The following is a 21,419-nucleotide window of genomic DNA, read 5'->3' as shown; positions in this document are numbered from 1 at the left end:
ACTGTCCCGTGCTGGTGTAATGCTGTTTTTAGGGCTGATTTGAGGAGATGGCGTAGCTGGTTTAGGTTGTCTGAAACAAAGGAACACAGAGAAGTCGAAGGAACACAGGAGATCTCAATTAATTGAATGGTGTATCTGGACTATATTTATATTATAATACTATATAATAATTCCCCTCTTGATTGGCACACACTGAAAGTTTCTGTGTGTGTCAATGTTGAAATGGTCTAAAAGATTCAAGTAACAGCGAGGCAGCTGTTTGCAAGGTCGAGGTGATAACGGGCCCGCAGCATGAAGGGTTGGGAGGGCTGGGTAAGGAGAGACAGAGAGAGAGAGAGAGACAACTTTTATATGAGGGGAGATTATATTATGATACTATATAATAGTTTATATGGACAGAACCGTTGTAATGGCATGGATGTAACTCATAATTCAAGACAAACAAACAAACAAAATATGTACTGACCAAACAAGACAAACGAACAACACAATGTACTGAAGTTTCTGAAGCAAGGGTGACAGGGATGACAACCTGGCAATTGTCGTCTGGGTCGAACATGTTAGTAATGTTCGGTATGCAGCTGGCTGGTAATGTTTCGTATTAAGAGGGATGGTAAGGGTGATACTGACATTGAAAACACAGATCTGTATACATGGTATTACCTGTGGCGAGGAGGTAAATGTAGCCAGGATTGGAGAGTGACACTGGAACACTCTCCTCTTATGGGTTGATATGAGACCCGTTGTGTAACATTAACCCACATATAGCAAATAGGCAGTGTGAAAGGGTGGCTATATCCGTACATTCCAGTGCAAGGGCGACTGAAGCAGAGGGGTTAATCTTAGGTCAAATATCAGTATAGAATCAGAAAATCAGTACATTACGACAACAAGATCAACAAAACAAACAGCACATATAAACTACAAGACAAACAAAATATAACAAGTACTATAATAGTCTCCTGTGTGAGCAATACAGAACTGTCACATACCCAAAGTGTCTGGCTGCAGGGTGGTTGATAAGAACCGTCTCAGCACGCGGAGATGAGCAGATCAGCTCTCTGGAGTGTTGACTGAATGCAGGAAGTGAGGTCCAAAAAAAGGAAGAGGGTAAAAAAACTGAATCTGAATTCGCCGCTGAATCGTCACCCAGAAGGAATTCAAAATAAAGACATTTTTAAAGCTGATTCTAAACAGACCGGTCGAGAGAAAATTATAATAATTATAATCTCGAATGGCTATCTAATCCGGCTCGAAGGACCAATTGATAAAGAATTAATTAATTAACTTTATAATAAGATGTAAAAAGATGGTTTGGTACTAAGACCCCCCAAGACCAATTGATAAAGAATTAATTAATTAACTTTATAATAAGATGTAAAAAGATGGTTTGGTACTAAGACCCCCCAATACCCGTCCAGTCAACACTCAAAGAAATGATAGTCAGACACCTGGTAAGTCAAAAATGATCAGTCTATATTGCTCGAGCGTGTACACAGAGACAGTACAAGTTACAGACAAGAATAATAATCACACTGAAGTTTTAACAACAGACAATGTTATTTATACAGAGTTGGACATCCATGGCATCAGATATAGGTGTATTCTTCTGATTGGTTGTAAGACCCTCATACGTAGAAGGAAGTCATCAGATGGACAAGGCGTCTGGCTGTCTGAATAATAAGTTGTTGTTCATCTTATGGTATCCTTGTATACATCTTATGGTTCCATAAACAAGTTATCCCTTCGATATTATAGGACATGTGGCAGGTTTATCTGTGACAGGGTGACAGCTGACAGAGTAAATTAGTGACGATGTCAGGTCATACAGAGATATAGGTCATGTATAGAGATACAGGTCATTAGGACATTAGATCACACCATTTGACATTAAAGCGCAAAGCGTTGACAAGACATGTTTTAACTGATTGGGAACATTCTGGAGATAGCCACTTACGGCAGCTGCAGCTACATGGCCTTGGTTGGCAGACAGAGAGACTGAGAGTACAGAGTACTGAGTACTTTTAACATGACAGTATTACAGGCCCATTATGAGACCATAATTAATAGGACATTTTAAGGTTAAGGACCCTAGACACATTATGATAATTCAGATAAGAGACCAAAATGACTCTATCACCCTGCATTACAAAGTGCACATACAAAGTTTTACACAGATCGGTGCAGTTATAGGTAAAAACAGTAATCGGAATGTTATAGCGCCACCATGAGGCTGATTTGAAAATGTTCAAGTGGCATTTCTTCCTCGGCATAGTGGGAATGTGCGTGCAAAATTTCACGGAAATTGCTAACTGTGTTCTACTATGATTTGAGGCATTTTGTTCAAAACGGTGCACTCTTGCAAACTTTGGAAGCCATTTTTGGCCAATCAGGATGGAATATGAAAAATCTGAAAGACATGTTTTGTGTAATGACTATAGAGATACTGTGTACCGATTCACGTGACGTTTGGACAAAATCTGTAGGAGTACTGTCAAAAATGTGTTTTGCAAAAAGCGGCCTCCTGGTGGCGCTATAACAGGCCCATGTGAAAAATTTGGGGCAAAGTTTCTGAATTGGCATCCAGGGAGTGTGTGTGCACAGTTTCACTGCGATCACGCCAACGGTGCCGGAGATTACCTGTTCACAGACGGACACACACACGGACAGACACACACACACACGGACGGACGGGCGGACGGACGGACAGGGTGCAAAACATACTCTCCCGCCATGCCTTTCGGTCTGGCGGAGACAATGAACAGTATTGAATAATGCCCAACCTGTGTGAAGAGTTAATGTTTTGAAACTTTTGAAGTTGAAATGTTTGCGAACGCGGAAGGAGGCACGGCGAAGCCGCGCCTCCGCCCAAGTGGAGCTTACTATGAAACCCTGCTCGGCTTGTGTGTGTGTGTGTCTGTCTGTGTGCGTGCACTGCCTGTGTGCAGCCGCCAGAGTGCACCAGAGTGCACTACAGTGTGGCTGAAATATAGCAGCTACAGTCAACACACACACACACACACACACACACACACACACACACACACACACACACACACACACACACACACACACACACACACACACACACACACACACATGATGTCAATGTTCTAACCCCCAAACTCCGTGCATAGGAGAACCATATCCCCCCCCATTAACTTCAATACGAGGCGGAGGCAGTCACGTGACTTTCTCTCTACGCTCTCCCCATCAAGGTGAAATAACACGGATTACAAGTCCGTAAATACACAATATTTTCGAGCTGCGTTCGCTTCCAGCGTTCGCGCGTCTTACTTGTATAACTAATAAATGAGATTTGCTCATTTTAAAGTAGCTGTTTCATCTGTGTAAAATGTTTCAAGGCTATACTGCTGGAACTAGTGAGTTAAGGGACACGTAGTGTGAATATTCCATCAAGTGGAATATTTTTGTTTGAATGAATGCTTATTTTTTGTCTTTTTTGGGTCAAGTAGATAAACATGCCGCACAGCGGTCTAACAATCACATTTTCTTGTGGTACTTTCCACATAGTTTGTAAATCTACTATTTAAGAAAATTTACATTTTCAGATTTAATTTTTAACTGATTGAATGTCTTTTCTTTTTTTCTTTGTTGGAAATGTTTTGAAAGATTTCACCTATAATGAAATGCCCAAAATAGGGACACAAGGTTGAAAGCTGTTTTAAGCATCTAGTATCCCACCCTGGTCCAAGTTGTCTATGAAACTGTCTGTAAGCGTGGCAACCATCGCCAGCGAGGACATGTCAAGGGTGAAAATACATATAAACACTCCCGTTACTGAAATTGTTTTCATCCTCTAGTCTAGCTTATCCCCATTGGAATGCTTCAAGGCATTCCTCTGCTGGTGGTGATCTCTCATGATCTCTCTATTGAACCATTTATCTCCTTTATTGTATTCACCTTCATTTCTCTTCTATGCTGACAATCTCTGCTTTATTCATATGATGGTTCATCGTCTACTTTTTTTTTTTTTTGCTAAATCTGTTTTCATAAAACTTTTTAGTTTAGTTTATAGTTTATTTGAATTGTAAATAACTCACAAATACATATTGGTTACATTTTGTTGACATTTGAGGATAAAACCGGGAATTATTTCCATTGTGGTTCTTTAACAAACAAACCAACCAACCAAAAAGTTAGTGATAGTCATGGCTTTAATAAATGAAACCAATTGACATAATAGATTTGGTGCCCAAGCATCAGCATTGGTTAGTAATGACCACAAAATTGTCTGCGTTCTCTCTGTATCGAGGCAAGTCTTACCTTTGCCCAACCAGTCGATCTGACCCAAGGTCTCTCCTTTTTGTTTCTTTCATTGTCTACGCCAGGCTGTAGACTATGTTTTCGCCCCTGTCCGTCTGTCCGTCCGTACAAACAAATACAGTAAACAAACCAAAAAGTGTGTGGTACTCACCCCTGTCCGTCCGACGTCCATCCGTCAGTCTGTCCGTCAGTGTGTCTGTGAACAGCTAATCTCTGGCATTGTTGGACCGATAGGTGTGAAACTTTGCATGCACACTCCCAGTAGACCAAGGAAGATCCTCTGCCCCAATTTGGCCTTATGGTGGCGCTATAAAAGGGCCCTTCACGTTTTGGCCTATAACTCTTGACCTACACACCACATACACATAATGAGAAGACAATTTGCTGAGTTTAACTGCTTGTTTCGCTATATTTATTAGCCATCAATGGATAATATCAATCAAGGAGTCAGTCAGAATCAGAATGAACTTTATCGTCACATCACAGGTTTACAGGTGTAAAGAAGTTAAGTGGGGAAATTTACTTTTGTTCAAGCTCCATCATTTTTGTTATTTTCAAAAAGAGACTAGAGTCAGGCAGATTATTATGGGTCAGCAATGTTCGGAATTCATTCATTATAGAGGTGAGTGGAATCTGTAGAAGTTATGGGATTCATGTTGCAAGTTATTGCACAATACAATATTGATTCATGAGACGAGCCACTCCTGCAAACTGTAGATGCCAATCAGAATGGACTATTAAAAAACGTCAGACAGATCCGTCTAGATCGATTTGCGTGATGTTTTGACAAAATGTGTAGGAGTGACATAAAAAAGTCGGCCTCCTGGTGGCGCTATATAAGGTAGATGTGAAAAATGCAGGGCAGAGGTTTTTCCTTGACCTCTAGAGAAGTTTCTCGTGGATAGGTCCAGTTCTAGGTTAAAACACAGACAGACCGACAGACAGACAGACAGACAGACAGACAGACAGACAGACATGCGGCAAGAAATAGGCAGTGCGTAAACAGAATCTCAACTAGAAAAAGTGCTCCTCGGAGCACAGGTCTCCTCCAGGTCAGGCAGGTTATTGTGGGCCAGCAATGTTGATGGAATATGAAAAATCAGTGCGAATATGCGTGCAAAGTTTCACCACAATCGGACACTGCGTTCATGATTTGAGGCTTTTTGTTCAAAACAGGCCACTCCTGCAAACTTTAGATGTCAATCTTAGCACATCCCTAATGAATTAAATAATGCGCACGCTGTGTGAAGAGTTCACAGTTAAATTTGAAATGGTAATAAAAACATTTTGCTCATTTGTGTAAATGTTTCAAGTTGATATTGCCAGGACCAGCGAAATTGACAGGGTGGTGTAGTGTAAAGAAAGCAAGAGGTTGTGCAAGTGTACAGTAATACGGGTTAACTCTCTGGAATACCTCCAAGCTCACCTAAGTAGGGGAGCTTGGAGCGACAGACTACCTGAGGAAAGATGCTATTGGCATTTTCATTATCGATGTCGAGGAGTCTTTCCTCATGGCGGTGGCCAGTTAACAAGCTTTCTTGATTTTCTTGTGTTGATTTCTCTAGCGTTGCACCCTCCATGTAATGAGAAACCTACTTTCGATCTTAACATGTTTCCTTCTGCCGCATGCTCTTCTGTTGCCCATCAAGTGGAATACTTCCCCTGCTGTGCTGTGAATGCAACCCAACCCCCACCCCTTGTTTTCTAAAGTAGATAAACGTGTCAGTAAATTCCATTGCTTTCCCAGGGGGAATCCTATGCTATCTCAGTCCTCCAGGAAACTGTCTGTAACCCTGGCAACTATACCACCATCGAGGACAAGTCAAGGGTGAAAATACATAAGATATAAACGCTCCCATTACTGAGCTTGCATTCATCCTCTAGTCTAACTCATCCCACTGGAATGCTACAAGGCGTTTCTCTGCTGTGGTGGTGATCTCTACAGTATAATAGGCCATCTCTCAATTGAACCATTTAACTCTCTTTATTGGATATCACCTTAATTTCTCTTCTGTGCTGCTGACAATCTCTGCTTGGCTCAGGATTTTTCATATAATGGTTCATTGGTTGTGAGCTTGTAGATCTACTATTCATGCCAAATGTCCGGTTCCAGTGGTTAAGCATCTCACCCTGGTCGGAGTCCTCAAGGAAACTGTCCTTAACCACCAGTGAGGACAAGTCAAGGGTGAAATACATATAAACGCTCCCAGTGTTGAACCAGTTTTGATCTGTTATCTTTAGCTTATCCCCACTGGATTGCTACAGTAAGACCTAAGGGGCATTGCTTTGCTGGGTTGGTGGTGATCTCTCGTTAACTCTCAATTGAACCATTTATCTCTCTTTATTGGATTCACCTTCATTTCTCTTCTATTGCTGACAATCACTGCTTGACTCGGGGCTATCATATAATGGTTTATTGTCATTTTTCAGCAAGCTCACTCTCTCTTTTCATAAAAGCATGGGCTTTGGTAATGACCACATATATGGCAGTGTTCTCTCTCTTACCTTTGTCAAATCAGTCCACTGACCCAAAGCCTCTCCTTCTAGAATTATCCCTCACCCCGGAGCAAGTCCTCTCCTCTCTGCCTTAATTCCTCATTTGAAAGTCAGATTAGAGGTGTCAGGAGTGATTATCGTCTGAGTCAGGTTGACATGTCACTCTGTATCCCAAGAGGATGACCAGGTGACATGGGAACGTGCTCCCTTGTCATCTTCATCGCAAATGTCAATTTAACTTCATCATCACTCTGACAGGCCAGTGGCAGTGTTCACGGTCATTGTTCCCATATTGTAGGCCAGAGTCATGTGTGTGCAGTGTGAAGTGTATTGTAGTTTTATGGCTTATAAAACCTTTTTTCAAATTGATTTAACTTTGGTGATTTGGTTAGGTTTTTTATTAATTATTCTCACAATTTATTTCTCACAAACAATATGTTGTATTCACTGGTTATGGCTGTATTAAGTATTTTAATCAGTCGTCGTCGTCGTCCCCCCTCAAAAAATGCTACTGATTGACTGTTGGATTGATTAACTACTGCAGGGCTGAACATGTCCATTATGCAAATGATCCGTAATATGAGAGAAGCTAGGTGTGTGTGTGTGTGTGTGTGTGTGTGTGTGTGTGTGTGTGTGTGTGTGTGTGTGTGTGTGTGTGTGTGTGTGTGTGTGTGTGTGTGTGTGTGTGTGTGTGTGTGTGTGTGTGTGTGTGTGTGTGTGTGTGTGTGTGTGTGTGTGTGTGTGTGTGTGTGTGTGTGTGTGATGCTCTGCTGTCGAACTACAAGATGCCCCAGAGGGATGGCAGGAACCGACTAACTGACATGGTCCACTGGAAACCTCTTCTCACACACACATGCCATAGGGATACAAGCGCACCAATGACCATGCACCAGTTGATTGATTCAGTGGTTGCCCTGAGGGAAGATTTCGGTCCAAGGAGCCAGGACTGTGCATGTGACTGTGAAAAAATAAAAGCTTTTTATGTTTCTATGTTTTGTAATGATTTCTACTTGAAAGTCAGCTAAATGGCCAATAAGCATGTAAAGAGCAATACTATTCCTGACCCTCTGTGGTTATGCTCTTCACCTTCATCACTCTCATCACATGGATGAATGGATGCATGCATGAGTTACTTCAGCCCCACAGGCCGACACTGTCACATTGAATGTGCTGAATATGTAGATTCCTAGTGTTGGAGATGCTTTATATTTCTGCTGAGGGGACAAAATATAATCATAAAAGAGATCTCCCTGCTCGTCGGGCATTAGAAAAACAGCCAAGTTTTGAGTTTGAAAACCTTATTATTCATTCATTCAATTATTTAAATGTGAAAAAGGTGAATTGGTTTTAGTGTGATATTTTCAAATTCAGAAGAAATGGAACACCACAGCATTGAGGTTTCAAGGCTACATGTGTTTCACAAGCATCGGGTTTGTGTAAGCTGGTCTAATTAACTATTGATTGTGAAAATGTGTTTCGAATTCCTGCCCACATATTGGTTGTTATCATACTTGGGGTCCCTTGTGAGACCGCTTCTGGAGAGAATGTACGCGTTTCTGAGACCTCAGTAGACCACACATGCCAGTAAATAATGTATTCCTGGCCAGGAAATAAATTACTTTCTTTTAACATGTGGTGTTATCACACTTTGATGCTTTCTCAACACAAGCCCCCCCCCCCCCCCTTCTCCCTATTCCTTCCATCCTCTCTCTCCCTCAGGTGCTCCTCTATCAGAAGAAGCCTTTGGTCACTATGATTAAACACTCTTTCCTTCGTCTTCTATGTGTTGTCACCTTTTCCAGCACACTCTTTCTCCTGCCCAATTTTTACACCCCCCCCCCCCCCCAGCTCCCCCTACAGCAGGCCAGTCCTCTCCAGGCTGCTTTCGAAGGCCTTATTTATATGTAAATGAATGAGCCCTACAGTATATTGTCCCTGAGCAAATAATATAAGCGTGGGCGAGCGTCACACCGCATGCATGACTAAACGAGATGGAATGGTATGTTACCCACATAGTGGCCCCCAAGCCCCTTACAGGGAGGTTATAACAGCCAGATGTATCGTCACATATTCTCCCATTCAGTAGCACAGATCTGCTATGAGTGTTTGTTTGAACTGTGGATCAAGGTATGCCACGCGTATAAGATGATGATTTTGGGTGACAAAAATATTAGATCTACAAACTCACAACTCATGGCGCTGTGCAGTTCAGCGCACAACCAAGTAAGTATCCACAAGTTTCCTAGGGCATGGTGGGCATCACTTCCTGTCGATTTGATCCCTGATACCTGATCAAATCGACAGGAAGTGATGCCCACCATGCCCTATAGGAAACTTGTGGATAGGGAGAGCGGGGAAGGTTGTTATACACTCTGTTTTCAACCAATAAAATGCAAGATAAAATGACGTCAATCTGTTTTCTTCCCTTTCGGGACACTCTGCTGCATCAAGACAACAGGAACAACCATTTACTGTACATGTCCTTTTACAACTCTGAAAGTAATGGGTTTTATCCCCAGTAGTCTCTATTTTTGCCAGACCCAGGGGGTCGGCCTACATGAGGCTTTGTCGGTCGGTCGGTCGGTCGGTCGGTCGGTCTGTCCCTCTTTTCCTGTCCTGTCCCTCTTTTCCTCTGCACACACGTCATGCGAAGTCCGACCATTCAGATTTCAACCACCAGGGGTCTGGCAGTACCAGGTCTCCTGGTTCCCTTGTTCAGTAGTAACTTGTGAAGCTGTGAATCAATCATAATGCCTATTTTAGATGTTTTCTATTACTATAATGTGTTTTTATTTTTATTGATGTCTCTATGAGAGTTGCTGTAACACCTTAATTTCCCCTCGGGGATGAATAAAGTACCTACCTACCTACCTACCTACCTACCTAATATAGGGCAGGCATACATAATTTTTATTAGAAGCGACTCCTGCCTGCTGTGGGCATGGGAGATGGCGTGCCTGGGCATTCTGTCTGTGGAGCAAAGGACTCCATTCCTGTGACACAGTATATTTAGATAAAAAAATAATATACGTTTTTTTTTATTTTTTTACATTTTGTCAAAGAAAACATGTTTCTTAACATGTGCTATGAGTTTGTAATTGTAATAAATAGTTTACCATTTATTTGATTTAGAATAAATGGAACAACTGACCCGTTCTGACAGGATCAATCTATCCAGACGATGGGGCCAAATGTTCCTTTGCACCAATCCGGTTTGAAGTGAAATTGTATAGCTTTTACATTTGAGATTGAATCAAATAAACACCACCAGCATTTCACATGCAGATACTAGCTATTGAGTTTAGATTTTTGTCATAATTGAGTAAGTATTTTAGTAATCCTGTAACTGTAAAAGACAAAATGGGGCACAACACACCCCGCTCTCCCCCTATAAATCAGGCAGTCAATGTAGCTGACGTGAGCTGCAGTTTGCATACAGATGTTCTTTCTTGCCTGTGTATCAACTATATAGCCTAATGACTGATGTCTCTTCGACTGATAGCAATGTGCATGGTGGTAGATTGGGTTGGAGTGGATAGTGTGTTACATTTTGAGAGAGAGAGAGAGAGAGAGAGAGAGAGAGAGAGAGAGAGAGAGAGAGAGAGAGAGAGAGAGAGAGAGAGAGAGAGAGAGAGAGAGAGAGAGAGAGAGAGAGAGAGAATCCACAAGGTGATGTTCAGTTCTGAAAAACACCACTAGATGGGTTCTTTCACTTCTTGTCAGAACACTTTGGTTAATATTGCCATTAGTATATTTGCAATGTATTATTAAAGGTAGGGTAAGTGATTTGCAATTATTCAAATAATTGCAAAATGGGTCTATGTTCTGATAGTGCTCGTTACTATAGAGTGTCCTGTCCATATAAGGAATCTCCATGTCTCTCCAGCTCTTTATAAAACAGAAAATGCATTTTCGTTTCAGTTTCATTTCCAATTTTATCCAATCAGGAAGTGAAAGTGAAATTGGAAGTGATGACACTAAGAAATGAGCAGGCAAGATTAGAACTGGAACACTATAAAAATGAAGCTTAAAAATGGGTACTTTCTCCTGATTGGCTGAGATTTTGACACCTACCAGAAAATGTATTTTCTGTTTATTAAAGAGCTGGAGAGACGGGGAGACTCCTGTTACTGAACAAACACTCTATAGCAATGATTACTATCAGAATATAGTGCTTTAACCTTTAAAAAGAATACTTTTTGTTTTAACCCAAAAATATCACTTACCCTACCTTTAATGCAAATTATCTGTAAAAATATAAAGAAAGTGCATAGAAGTGACATTTTATTTATATGGCAGTACTTTACAATACGTAAACATTTTAAAACTGCCATGTTTATAACATCAGGGTAATCCTGGTCATTGTTAAGTAAACTATCTTTTCTTTCTCATAAAACCACGATGTGATGCTTTGTGAGCTCATCTGCTATATATATATTTTTTCAAACCTACTGAAATTCAATTTTTTTAAGTTTTCACCTAACATCCTGCGATTGTATAAACTGTCTGTTACACATTGTCATTTTCTTTTGCAGCAGAACCCTTCTACCTGACAGTTAAGTTGACTATTTAAACCAACCATATCAAGGATTTTGTGAGCTGGTGAAGAGGGTGTCGAGGGTCTGCCAGAATGGATTTTTGTCCTCTAACATAAAGACATGGCCAAGATCATTTAAGTTAGTGCCAATGGTGCAGTATCTCTGGTTGACTTTTATGCAGATGAAGTCAATGTTGGCACAACAAGTAGTTTTGTCATCCAGAATGGTACCCAAGTACCTACTGATTTTCTGTCTCCACAGCTATGCCATTAAAAGGTCAGTGCCATTACTGTAACACAATCTTCAGCTTTTAGGATTCAGGGTCCAACCATTGATTTTCAATAGATAATAATGAACAATCCATCCAATTCAGTGCAGTATTCCCGTAGAAAGCAAGCCCTGTTAGAATGTAGGTCTTCAAAATGCTCATTTGCTTAAAGTTGTGATGAAACGGGTAGAAAGACATGAGTGATGAGACCATAGGCTACAGTATTGCTCATACTGTATGCCCCAACAGTGCAGCACATGTACAGTAAACAAATCCCTTATTTTTTTCCTCTCCGTTCTTCTCCCTCCCTCTCTGCATTGGCCCTGCTCATATCACCATGTTTACTTCATGTTGACATGGCAAATATTTTAGGGTGAAATAGCCGTGATTCATATATACACACACTCACCCAACGCTGTGTTTGTCTTTAAACTTAACGTTTCCCCAAATCGTGTATATAAGCCATGGTTAGGATGCGTTGATCACTCCGTGAGTTTAGAAGACTGGAGAGCATTGTATTCCAAAAAGGGAACTACTGTTTTGTTTTTTAATAGGGACCCTATTGGAATTTGAGAAAAGAGATTTTCCATGGACTAAGATTGTTGCATATTGGAGGTGTTGGCAAGTGGGACAGGATTGTCTAAGGAAATACTTGTGTCAAGACGGTGTGTGTGTATGTATGTGTGTATGTGTGACGTGTGTTCTCTTGCTACAACGGTTCATTTTGAAAGTAGAATTTTAGTTACCGTGGTTCGTGATCCCTCTGCCGATGAGGGCATGCAATGCTGTAAACCTATAGAATTTGTTTGAATTCCAGCATTCACCGTCTTTGCTGACTGTCCTCTGAAGAGGACAAAAGGGAAAGGGGTATTTGATGACTCGCATATTGATGACAATGACAATCTCGTGATCCCTTTTCATCACCTGCGTACTTACTTGTGTCAGGAGTGTGTGAGGGTGTTTACACATAACAGCGGGCTGCGAGTACGTCGGGCCCACTTCTGACCCCGAGCAGCGGGCATGACGCCGTGTCTCCAGGCTCGACGTCCTTCTGCTACCGTTTACTAAACAGTCTTGATAGGACATGACTGTTTTAGTAAATACAGAAAGTGTGTGTGTGTGTGTTTTGGGTTGACGTGGCACCAAGGTGGTTTGCTCTTTCTTTCTGTTCAGCTTAGAGTCGTCTGAATCAAAGCGGCCACTTTTTAGTTGTTTATGCATCTTTCATATTCAGAGAAGACGAGTAAAACATTAACAGTCAACACACGCCAGACTTTTGGAAATATACATACATTTCCCTTTGCCCGCACGTTATTATTTATTCACTGCCAATCTCAGAGCGCGTGCACGCACACACGCACGCACGCGCACACACACGCACACCCCCCCATGATATGGTATAATCGTTCTCTAAGTTTATATCATAAACACCACACACACACACACAGAATATGTGTGTGTGTTCCGTTAGTTCGACAGGTGTGTGGAAGACTGCCACGAGCCAGGCAGCAGGTGGAGCTGAGGATTTATAGATTTTAATCGCATCTCTCTGTTGAGCAATAATTCTACTGCCTAAGGCAAGGAAGGCCTGTACAGCTTGCAGATGATTGATGGATTCTGTGTGGCCTACTACAGAAGCAATGTGTTCCATAATGCAGGTATATATCACTTTAAACCACAATATGTTCCACTTTTATTTGAGCCACTTCAACCCCGGTGTCCCAATTTTGAGCATATGTTACTATAGGCAGCAGACAGCAGATCTACAAGCTCACAGCTCAAATGGTTAAGTGGTTTAAAGCATCATGCCTGCTATAGTCATGAGAAAATCCGATAGCCAAGAGGGTATACAGTACACAATAAACAAAAATAACCTATATCATGAGACTGTAATTGATCCCACAATGAAACTATACAAGCAGAGGAGTCCAATTTTAGAAGGAAAAGATGACAAACAATGCATTGAATATGAGACTATATCAAGTGAGACATGCTTGCTTTTTAAAGTGTACGATGTACCTTTACCCTGTAAATTCAGAACAAATAATTAACGGACTAAACTGTGCGAGAGAAGGGGAGTTCCACAACATCAAAAAGCATTCAGTATTATGAGTTCGGATGAACGAAAGATTACTTTGGTTTCAGGGAGTCTGCGAGGTAAATCCCTCAGGTTTTACCGTTTCTTAACTGGAAAATTCCATCTCCCTTCTTGCCCTGACCTTGTCATCCCCTAGCCATGGAGTGATTAACGGTCATGAATTTGCATCGATTTGAAACTGTCTGAATAAGTCTGCAGAAGGTGATGTCTGCTGTTAATAGCCATTCTCGGGGACAAAATCCCTATAATGTTTCTGTTGGCAGATAAAGCTAGTCGGAGCTCATAGGGGATAGACGAGGTAAGAGCAACCCGCAGATCTTCACCTGCCAGCCCTGAGTTTGAATAAGATGTAAGAGAGAGAGGGGGTGTGGGGGGGCTTAATTGGCAATGCAAACAACCCAAAACGCCAAGACAATTTGAGATGGAAATATGGCATGTTGAGACAGAGAATCATTTGAATACTTTACAAGAATATAAACCTTTACCTCCTCCTTCCCTCTCTCCCAACCACCCCTGTCTGTCTTTGCTCTCCCTCTCTTTGTCTGTCTGTCTGTCTGTCTGTCTCTCTCCCTCTCTCTTCCCTTGCTTCCTTCATGCTGCTTTTCCTGATGTCAGCCTTGAGGAAAACACAGCCCCTCCATGTGAAGTCTGTGTCTATAAAAGACATGTTATTTGCATATGAATTCAATACCCCCACGGTCGCCCAGATGAGTCCTGAGGTTTATGGCTCGAAACAGGCAAGACGTTTCACAAAGTTGAATCAGATGTGCTTGTAAAGTCTGACGAAAATGATATGGCGGGATATTATGATCCATTATTTGCAACCACTTCGCAGGTTTTGGAATCAGTTATGCAAATTCTGCCAGGTTGACCCAATTCCCTCCAACTACTAAATACAGTATCTGATTTGTGCCAAGATGTTAAATTCCACTTGAGCTTTCTCCTATGTATGAATTAGAAGGGTGTCTGTGCGTGTGTGCGTGTGTGTGGCTGTGTGCGTGTGTGCGTGTGTGCGTGTGTGCGTGTGTGTGTGTGTGTGTGTGTGTGTGTGTGGCAGGTTGAAGGGGTAATCTCTCTCTGTTTAGGGTAAATGACGGTCATGCTGCCTGTGTTTCTGGGTAAATAGATGCCTAGGGGTAGCAGACACCTATCAAATGGCTGATCTTTATATAAATAACACATGCAAGACCAATTTGAAACCATAGACAATTAAAATACAATTTATGCAAAGTGCTGGTCAATGACCACACCGAGTTAACCCACTTAAAACACATTCATTTACATTCACAAAGTTTTTTTCTGCCAAATACACTAGTGGGGAATAGAGCTGATGGCTCTCATGATTACCTCAATTTGTTGGCTTTTGTCAGGAAAATAAAGGAGACATAGAGACTACTACTACATGATCAGTCAGCTTTGGTACTTTACATTCAAGATTCAAGAAGATTCCAGATTCCAGATTGTTATTGTTACATCTTGTATGAGTACACTAGAGTAAAATTATATGGTTTTGGTTCCTCAACATTGAAGCAGCAAATAATAATGAAGAATAGCAACTATAGTAAAAAAAAAAATAATAATAAAAAAATGTAGCAGTATGTGTATATATATAAAAATAATAATACAAACAATATATGTGTGTATGTGTGTGTGTGTGTGTGTGAGGCTGCCTTTACACAAACTGTGTGTGTGTGTGTGCGCGTGTGTGCGCGTGTGTGTGGCTGTGTGCGTGTGCGTGTGCGTGTGCGTGTGTGTGTGTGTGTGTGTGTGTGTGTGTGTGTGTGTGTGTGTGTGTGTGTGTGTGTGTGTGTGTGTGTGTGTGTGTGTGTGTGTGTGTGTGTGTGTGTGCGTGCGTGCGTGCGTGCGTGCGTGTGGGGGGGGGGGGGGGGTAACGGGGGTACTAACGTATCTAGTATAGAGCAAAAACAGGAGGGAGCCTAGTATGAAGCCCATGGGAATCCGGTCAACTAAGTATAGGGTTTAAGTGATTAAGGTGCTGCTACCAGTTTCAATAAGTAATACAGTAAGACGTAAGTAATAAATCACGTATAAAAACCTACTAGGTGTGCAAAGACCGTATCAGTACACAGGCATTGGTAAAGTCTGTAGGGAATGACTATTGACAAGGAGATAATACAATTTAGAATTGCTCCTTCCTTGGATTATTAAGGTAGGATATAAAATAGTATATCTGTAGCTTGCACCCAAAAAGCAATTAATACACCGAATATAGAATAAACAGACAAAAACACTCGAGCACATTTGCAGCCAAAGATATACAGAATATACAATTTAGAATTCACATTCCCTGGGTTATTGAGGTAGATACTGTATACGTATGTGTTGCAGACAAAAAAGGAAATAAACAAAATATAGATGATTATCAGAGACCTTTCAGGTTTTTCCATGTCTTGGATGGCAAACAACCTAGTTATTTTGATTGACTGAATACTTTATTAATAGTTTGCAAAAAGTACAGAGGTACAGTTATACAATAACGCTAAAAGGATAACACAACTAGAAAAAGTGTTCTTCGGAGCACAGGTCTCCGCCAGGTCAGGTAGGTTATTGTGGGCCAGCAATGTTCGAAATTCGCCAATCATGCTTTTTTATGCTTATTTCATAATATATCTTTTATATTTGTCTTCTCTCAGTTTTAACCTGTGCCCCCCATGTGTTTTAACTAACCTTGCCTTTATGAGCTATGGGATATCTGATTAATAAAGTATCTATCTATCTATCAGGATGGAATATGAAAAATCGGACAGATCCGTCTTGATTACATGACTATACCGATTTGCGTGATGTTTGGACAAAATCTGTACGAGTAATATCAAAATAAATGTTTTGCAAAAATCTGCCTCCTGGTGGCTCCATAACAGGCCCATGTGAAACATTTGGGGCAGAGGTTCCGCTCTGGCATCCAGGGAGTTGGTGTGCACAGTTTCACGTAAATCGTTGGCGGAGATTAGCTGTCTACAGACGGACGGACACACAGACAGATGGACGGACAGGGTTCAAAACATACAGTAGTGTCTGCCACGCCTTCGGCCTGGTGGAGACAAAAAGCCCTGAGGGCTTGTTTCCATTGTGGTCCTAGAATGTATTAGATTCATCAAGACATACAAAGTCATACAATACTATACAAGAAATCATCAATACTAGGAGCAATTGGGGGGTAATTTCTTTTGGCAAGCTAGCAAAGACTTGTAATTGCAGACAGGTGCTCTTTTATGGTGGTTTTGAAGGAGGGTAGGGAGTCGCACTTTTTGATGGCTGGTGGTAGGACATTCCACATTTTGGTGGCATAATAGTAGAATGAATTCATCCCCATGTTTGTGCCGAATCTGGGGGGAATGAGATCAGTCTGCCAGACTGTTCAACAAGTAATGCCCAACATAAATTATACAGTGTTGTAAGATATAATAGAAGTAGCTAATAAATAAATACAAAGTTATTATACAGGTCTAAGGCTACTAGTGGCAAGTCATGTAAAGTAAGTACTGTAGTAATAAAGTGTAATATCCAACAGTGGTGAGTAAACATATAGACAAACATCTTCCCTGGGACCAAGGATATACAAAATAAACAGTTTAGAATTGCAACCTCCCTGCTTATTTATGTATATTTGTCTGTCTGTTGCAGACAAAAAGAGAAATGTACCGAAAAATGGATGAATACGATATATAGAATATACAGTTCATTCAAACAGCAGAAGAATTAATACACTAGCAATCAAGTATGTACATATTGCAAATAGCAGTAAGTAGTATATGGTGAACTATAACAGTTCTGCCCTATATAATAATCTAAAAACATTTGTGCAAGGGGGTTGCGTAAGAAGGTAGGTAGGTACTTTATTCATCCCCGAGGGAAAATTAAGGTGTTACAGCAGCTCTCATAGAGACATAAATAAATAAAAAACACATTATAATTAAAAAAACATCTAAAATAGACATCTAAGCATAGTCAACCTACAATATTAAAAATGACAGACCAAACACTACTAGAGTCCAATGGCTTGCGTCCCACGTGCCCCATCCTAATCAGACAGACTGTATGTGGCTGTGCTCTGTTGGTGAGCGGTTGATATGATAAACTTCTGTCAATAAACTGGAGAAACATGCGTTTTGTGTTTTTGTAGTTGAACTAGTCCTTTCTCGGTTGTCAATATTTTCCTTTGTCATCTTCTGCCTCAGTTTTTCTGAGCCTTGTGAACTAAATTGTGCGTGACTGTGTTTTCAAACAGTGAACTCAGGGTTACACTTTAAGCCAGTTTTTACAGTTGGTCCCTCTTTAGGAACTCAACACTTGTCTGGTGTTAGAGAGGGTGGGAGAGAGATTTTGATGAAGAGTGTGAAAAGCAGGGTAAAGGGATAGTAGGGGAATGTAGATTCTCATAGTTCAGGATCAGTTAACCATCCATCACAGAAAGATCAGGTTACACTGACATGCGGGTACCTCTCTTTCTCTCAATGGTCATCGCTTTCCTGACAACTGTTTTGTCAGTTATTTTCTTCTTTTTTTTCGGTGCTCAGAGAGGAATCATATTTCATATCTTTGTGAACAACAACTGCAAATGGTTGTGGTACTGTAGTGTAGATGACTTAACCCATCATCTTAAAGAAAGCATCGTTTTTGGATTTAAATAGGTATATTTTATTCATATCAAAAACAGGAACATTCAATGCATTACATTATAAACTCATTTTGTATCACAATGTTAACAACAAGCTGACTGTATAAACTATTCATAAACATTAAACAACATATAAATATTTACAAAATTTAACCAACAGCATTGTGTATTGGGAATCTCAGTTTCCATTGTTATCAGATTGCATATTTTAGCCACTGCTGCTGAAGACTGAATAGAAAAGGCTCCTTTCTTATCCTCCAATGATCAGGCACATATACTGTGTAGACACTTGACTGTAATTAGGCAACACCTTTAAATGTGCTGTCTGAGCGTTGTGTGGGCGATACCATCAAAAACTCTAGATAGTAGTGTGGAATGACCTGATGTCAGCAGGAGATCCGATTGAGGATCTGTTAATAATGAGTCAGATCTGATAGCGACAGGCTTAAGTTAGAATACAAGCTGATTCAAGGTCTGATAGTGAGGCAGGTTGGGGATTTAGGGAGTGTCAGTTGGAGAAGTGTCGCGGCTGACTCGGCTGTTCCTGTGGGAATCAGAGCCTCTTTACTGAACTGTCACACGCTATAGTGATCTCAACTGTCGCAGTCAGCGCAAACACACAACTATCTTTGTGTGTGTGTTTGTGTTGTGCAGGTGTCTCTCTCTTTAACAGTGTTTGTCAGCAGAGCCTCATGACAGATCACACAGCTTGAAAGTCTCTCCCGTTTCGCTCCTCAAAGTCTCATCATACCTCTGTCCCCTCACGGGAGTACAGGATTCCTGCTGATCCCAGTCCAGGGTAGAAATGCCCATTGAACTGGCTGAGGATGGGGCTACTGTAAGTGAGGGAAGAGTGAGTGGGTGAAGAGGAGAGTGCAGGGGGAGGTGGAAGCGCTGTTGCCCACTCCGGGGCACCGGAGCTGGGGGAGTAACTACCAAAGCCCCCAGGCTGTGTGGACCTATGAGGCCCGTCCATGGACAGGCTAACCTGCAGGGGCCTGCTTAGCCCATTGCCCCCGACCTCATTAGCTGCCCCGTCCGTCACTCCAGACATCTCGGAGAGAAAGCTGCTCAGACACGGTGTGGGGACAGAGGATGACGGAGAGGGGATTCTGTCGGGTGTTGGGGAGATGTCAAGTGCGGGGTTGCCAGGGTGTTTGGGGCTGCCTCTCTCACTGTCGCCTGACTCGGGACCTCCTGAGCCCCCCTCCCCACCGGACAGGGAGTCAGACTTCCTCTTTCTCTTGCGACGGAAGTTTCCATTGTCAAACATCTTCTCACAGTTTGGGTCTAGCGTCCAGTAGTTGCCCTTCCCTGCAACATCAGAAAGTAAAATAGAGAGGGTTTAGATTTTGCAATTTGGGCGAAGTAGGCTAACTCAGACAATGTGTCAGACACCAGTATAAACACAAGGGATCGTAGAATGTAGAATTTACTGCAGTAAAAACGTAAATAATGGAAATGTATATCAGAGAGAGAAAACCAGACACCAGTATAAACACAAGGGATCGTAGAATGTAGTAATGCAGTAAAAACGTAAATAATGAAAATGTATATCAGAGAGAGAAAACCAGACTCATTTTACAAGAGCCTTCATTTTATAGAATCACTTAAAACTAGATTAAAAAAAACATATGAAAAGGGTTTGTCAAACAACAGTTAATTTATATAAGAATTTAAATACCTGGATCGTCCTCGTCTCTGGGGACCTTCTTGAAGCAGTCATTCAGTGACAGGTTGTGTCGGATCGAGTTCTGCCAACCGGCCTTGCTCTTGTTGTAGAACGGGAAATTGTCAGCCACATACTGGTAGATCTGACTTAACGTCAGTCTTCTGTCCGGTGCTCCGTGGATCGCCATGGCGATGAGAGCCGAATAGGAATAGGGGGGCCTCACCAGCTTCATCAGGTCTTCTTGAGAGGGAAGGGAGAACCAGCTCAGCTCCCCTCCAGGACCCCCTACCCCAGCAGGCCCCAGGTAAGGCCTCTGCATTCCATAGTGCTGAGGCACAAAAGGGGGTCCGGGGTTCCCTGGCGGGGCCGTGGCGGCCAGGTATTGAGGCGCATTGATCCCGGCGCCGTTGAACCAGAGGTAAGGGTTGGGTGAGGTGGCGTAGTCGCCCAGGTCATAGGAAGTCGGGGCGGTGCGCTGGGGGCTCGGCAGCGAGGGAGGAGGGTAGTAACAGTCGCTGTACATGCTGAGCTCAGGGGGTTCCTGGCCCAGGCTGGGAAATTGAGGTCCGCACCGTGGAGGAGACTGACCCTGGGCCTCGAAGGAAGACATTGTAAGGTTGTTCTCACCTATCCAGAACCTCTCCTTCAGCCTGTATGTGGTTGTCCTGTTCCTTTCTCTGTCAATGGAGTTTTTTTAGAGTCCTTGGCAGGTCTTGGCACTGCTGTCTGTGAGCCAAATGTTTCTCTCTCCTCTTTGTCCTGTCTACCTGGGACTGGTAGGCTCTTTGCTTTGTGTCAGATGTCACATGTCACACCTGCTTTATCTGTTTCCCTGGTTACACCCACAGTCACTTCTGATTGGTTGCTTTCCTCAGGTAATGTTTTTTTGTCAGCCTTTTCCCCTCCAGGTTTTTCTCACTCCCAATTAAGGAATTTTCCATTCTCACACATCTAGTCCACATAAAGCTGTAATTATTCTGAAATTATAAATCGGTTGGGTCAAATAGTTCGACTTCCAAAAGGCATTTGTTTAGTTTTTTTTTCTATTTGAAAGTGCCATTAGGCCTAATAAAAATATATCCCTAAAGAGAATCTTTATTTTCCTTTATCTTAAACAATTTGGCCTCCATTTGTAAACGTAACTAATAATTAAAAAAACAAGCAGTCTACAAAGCAAGCAAGCCTTGTCATTTTAATAGGTTTTACTCTGATATATCTAGTGTGTATTTAGCATTTCTGGTTATATATAGATACACTTCTCAATACACAGCACTTTAAGCTATATTCTATGTGTCATGAAATATATACTTTTATTTTATTATTATTTCATAGTAGCCAACTACTGTATAGTATGAAATAATAGTGGTAGTTGAACTGGCAGTGTCAAAGATAGTAATATAGCATATAGGACGGGGCAGTGT

The 21,419-nt window shown here is 41.7% G+C and overlaps 2 protein-coding genes across 2 annotated transcripts in view; both read right to left on the bottom strand.

The window, feature by feature from the left end:
- gabrp (gamma-aminobutyric acid type A receptor subunit pi) overlaps nt 1-12,472 on the bottom strand; it is a 34,603-nt gene extending 22,131 nt beyond the window's left edge. Inside the window, exon 1 of the mRNA XM_080415791.1 lies at nt 12,336-12,472. The gene's annotated coding sequence lies outside the window, so the exon portion shown is untranslated. The remainder of the gene's footprint in view (nt 1-12,335) is intronic.
- Nucleotides 12,473-18,322: 5,850 nt separating this feature from the next.
- foxi3b (forkhead box I3b) lies at nt 18,323-20,779 on the bottom strand. The gene is made up of 2 exons (XM_080416233.1): nt 20,011-20,779; nt 18,323-19,640 (listed from the first exon to the last, which is right to left on the bottom strand). The coding sequence occupies exons 1-2, from the start codon at nt 20,606-20,608 to the stop codon at nt 19,072-19,074; spliced, it is 1,167 nt and encodes a 388-aa protein (XP_080272359.1). The 5' UTR covers nt 20,609-20,779; the 3' UTR covers nt 18,323-19,071.
- Nucleotides 20,780-21,419: the final 640 nt, after the last annotated feature.

Source organism: Gymnoscopelus braueri, assembly GCF_963280865.1.
Source record: "Gymnoscopelus braueri genome assembly, chromosome: 20".
NCBI classification, from domain to species: Eukaryota; Metazoa; Chordata; class Actinopteri; order Myctophiformes; family Myctophidae; genus Gymnoscopelus; species Gymnoscopelus braueri.
This window is presented reverse-complemented; position numbering and strand designations above follow the sequence as displayed.

Coding starts and splice junctions, on each gene's coding strand:
- foxi3b (XM_080416233.1), bottom strand. CDS start 20,608: ATGTCTTCCTTCGAGGCCCAGGGTCAGTCTCCTCCACGGTGCGGACCT. Junction 19,641..20,010: donor CAGAGACGAGGACGATCCAG/GTATTTAAATTC, acceptor CTGATGTTGCAG/GGAAGGGCAACTACTGGACG.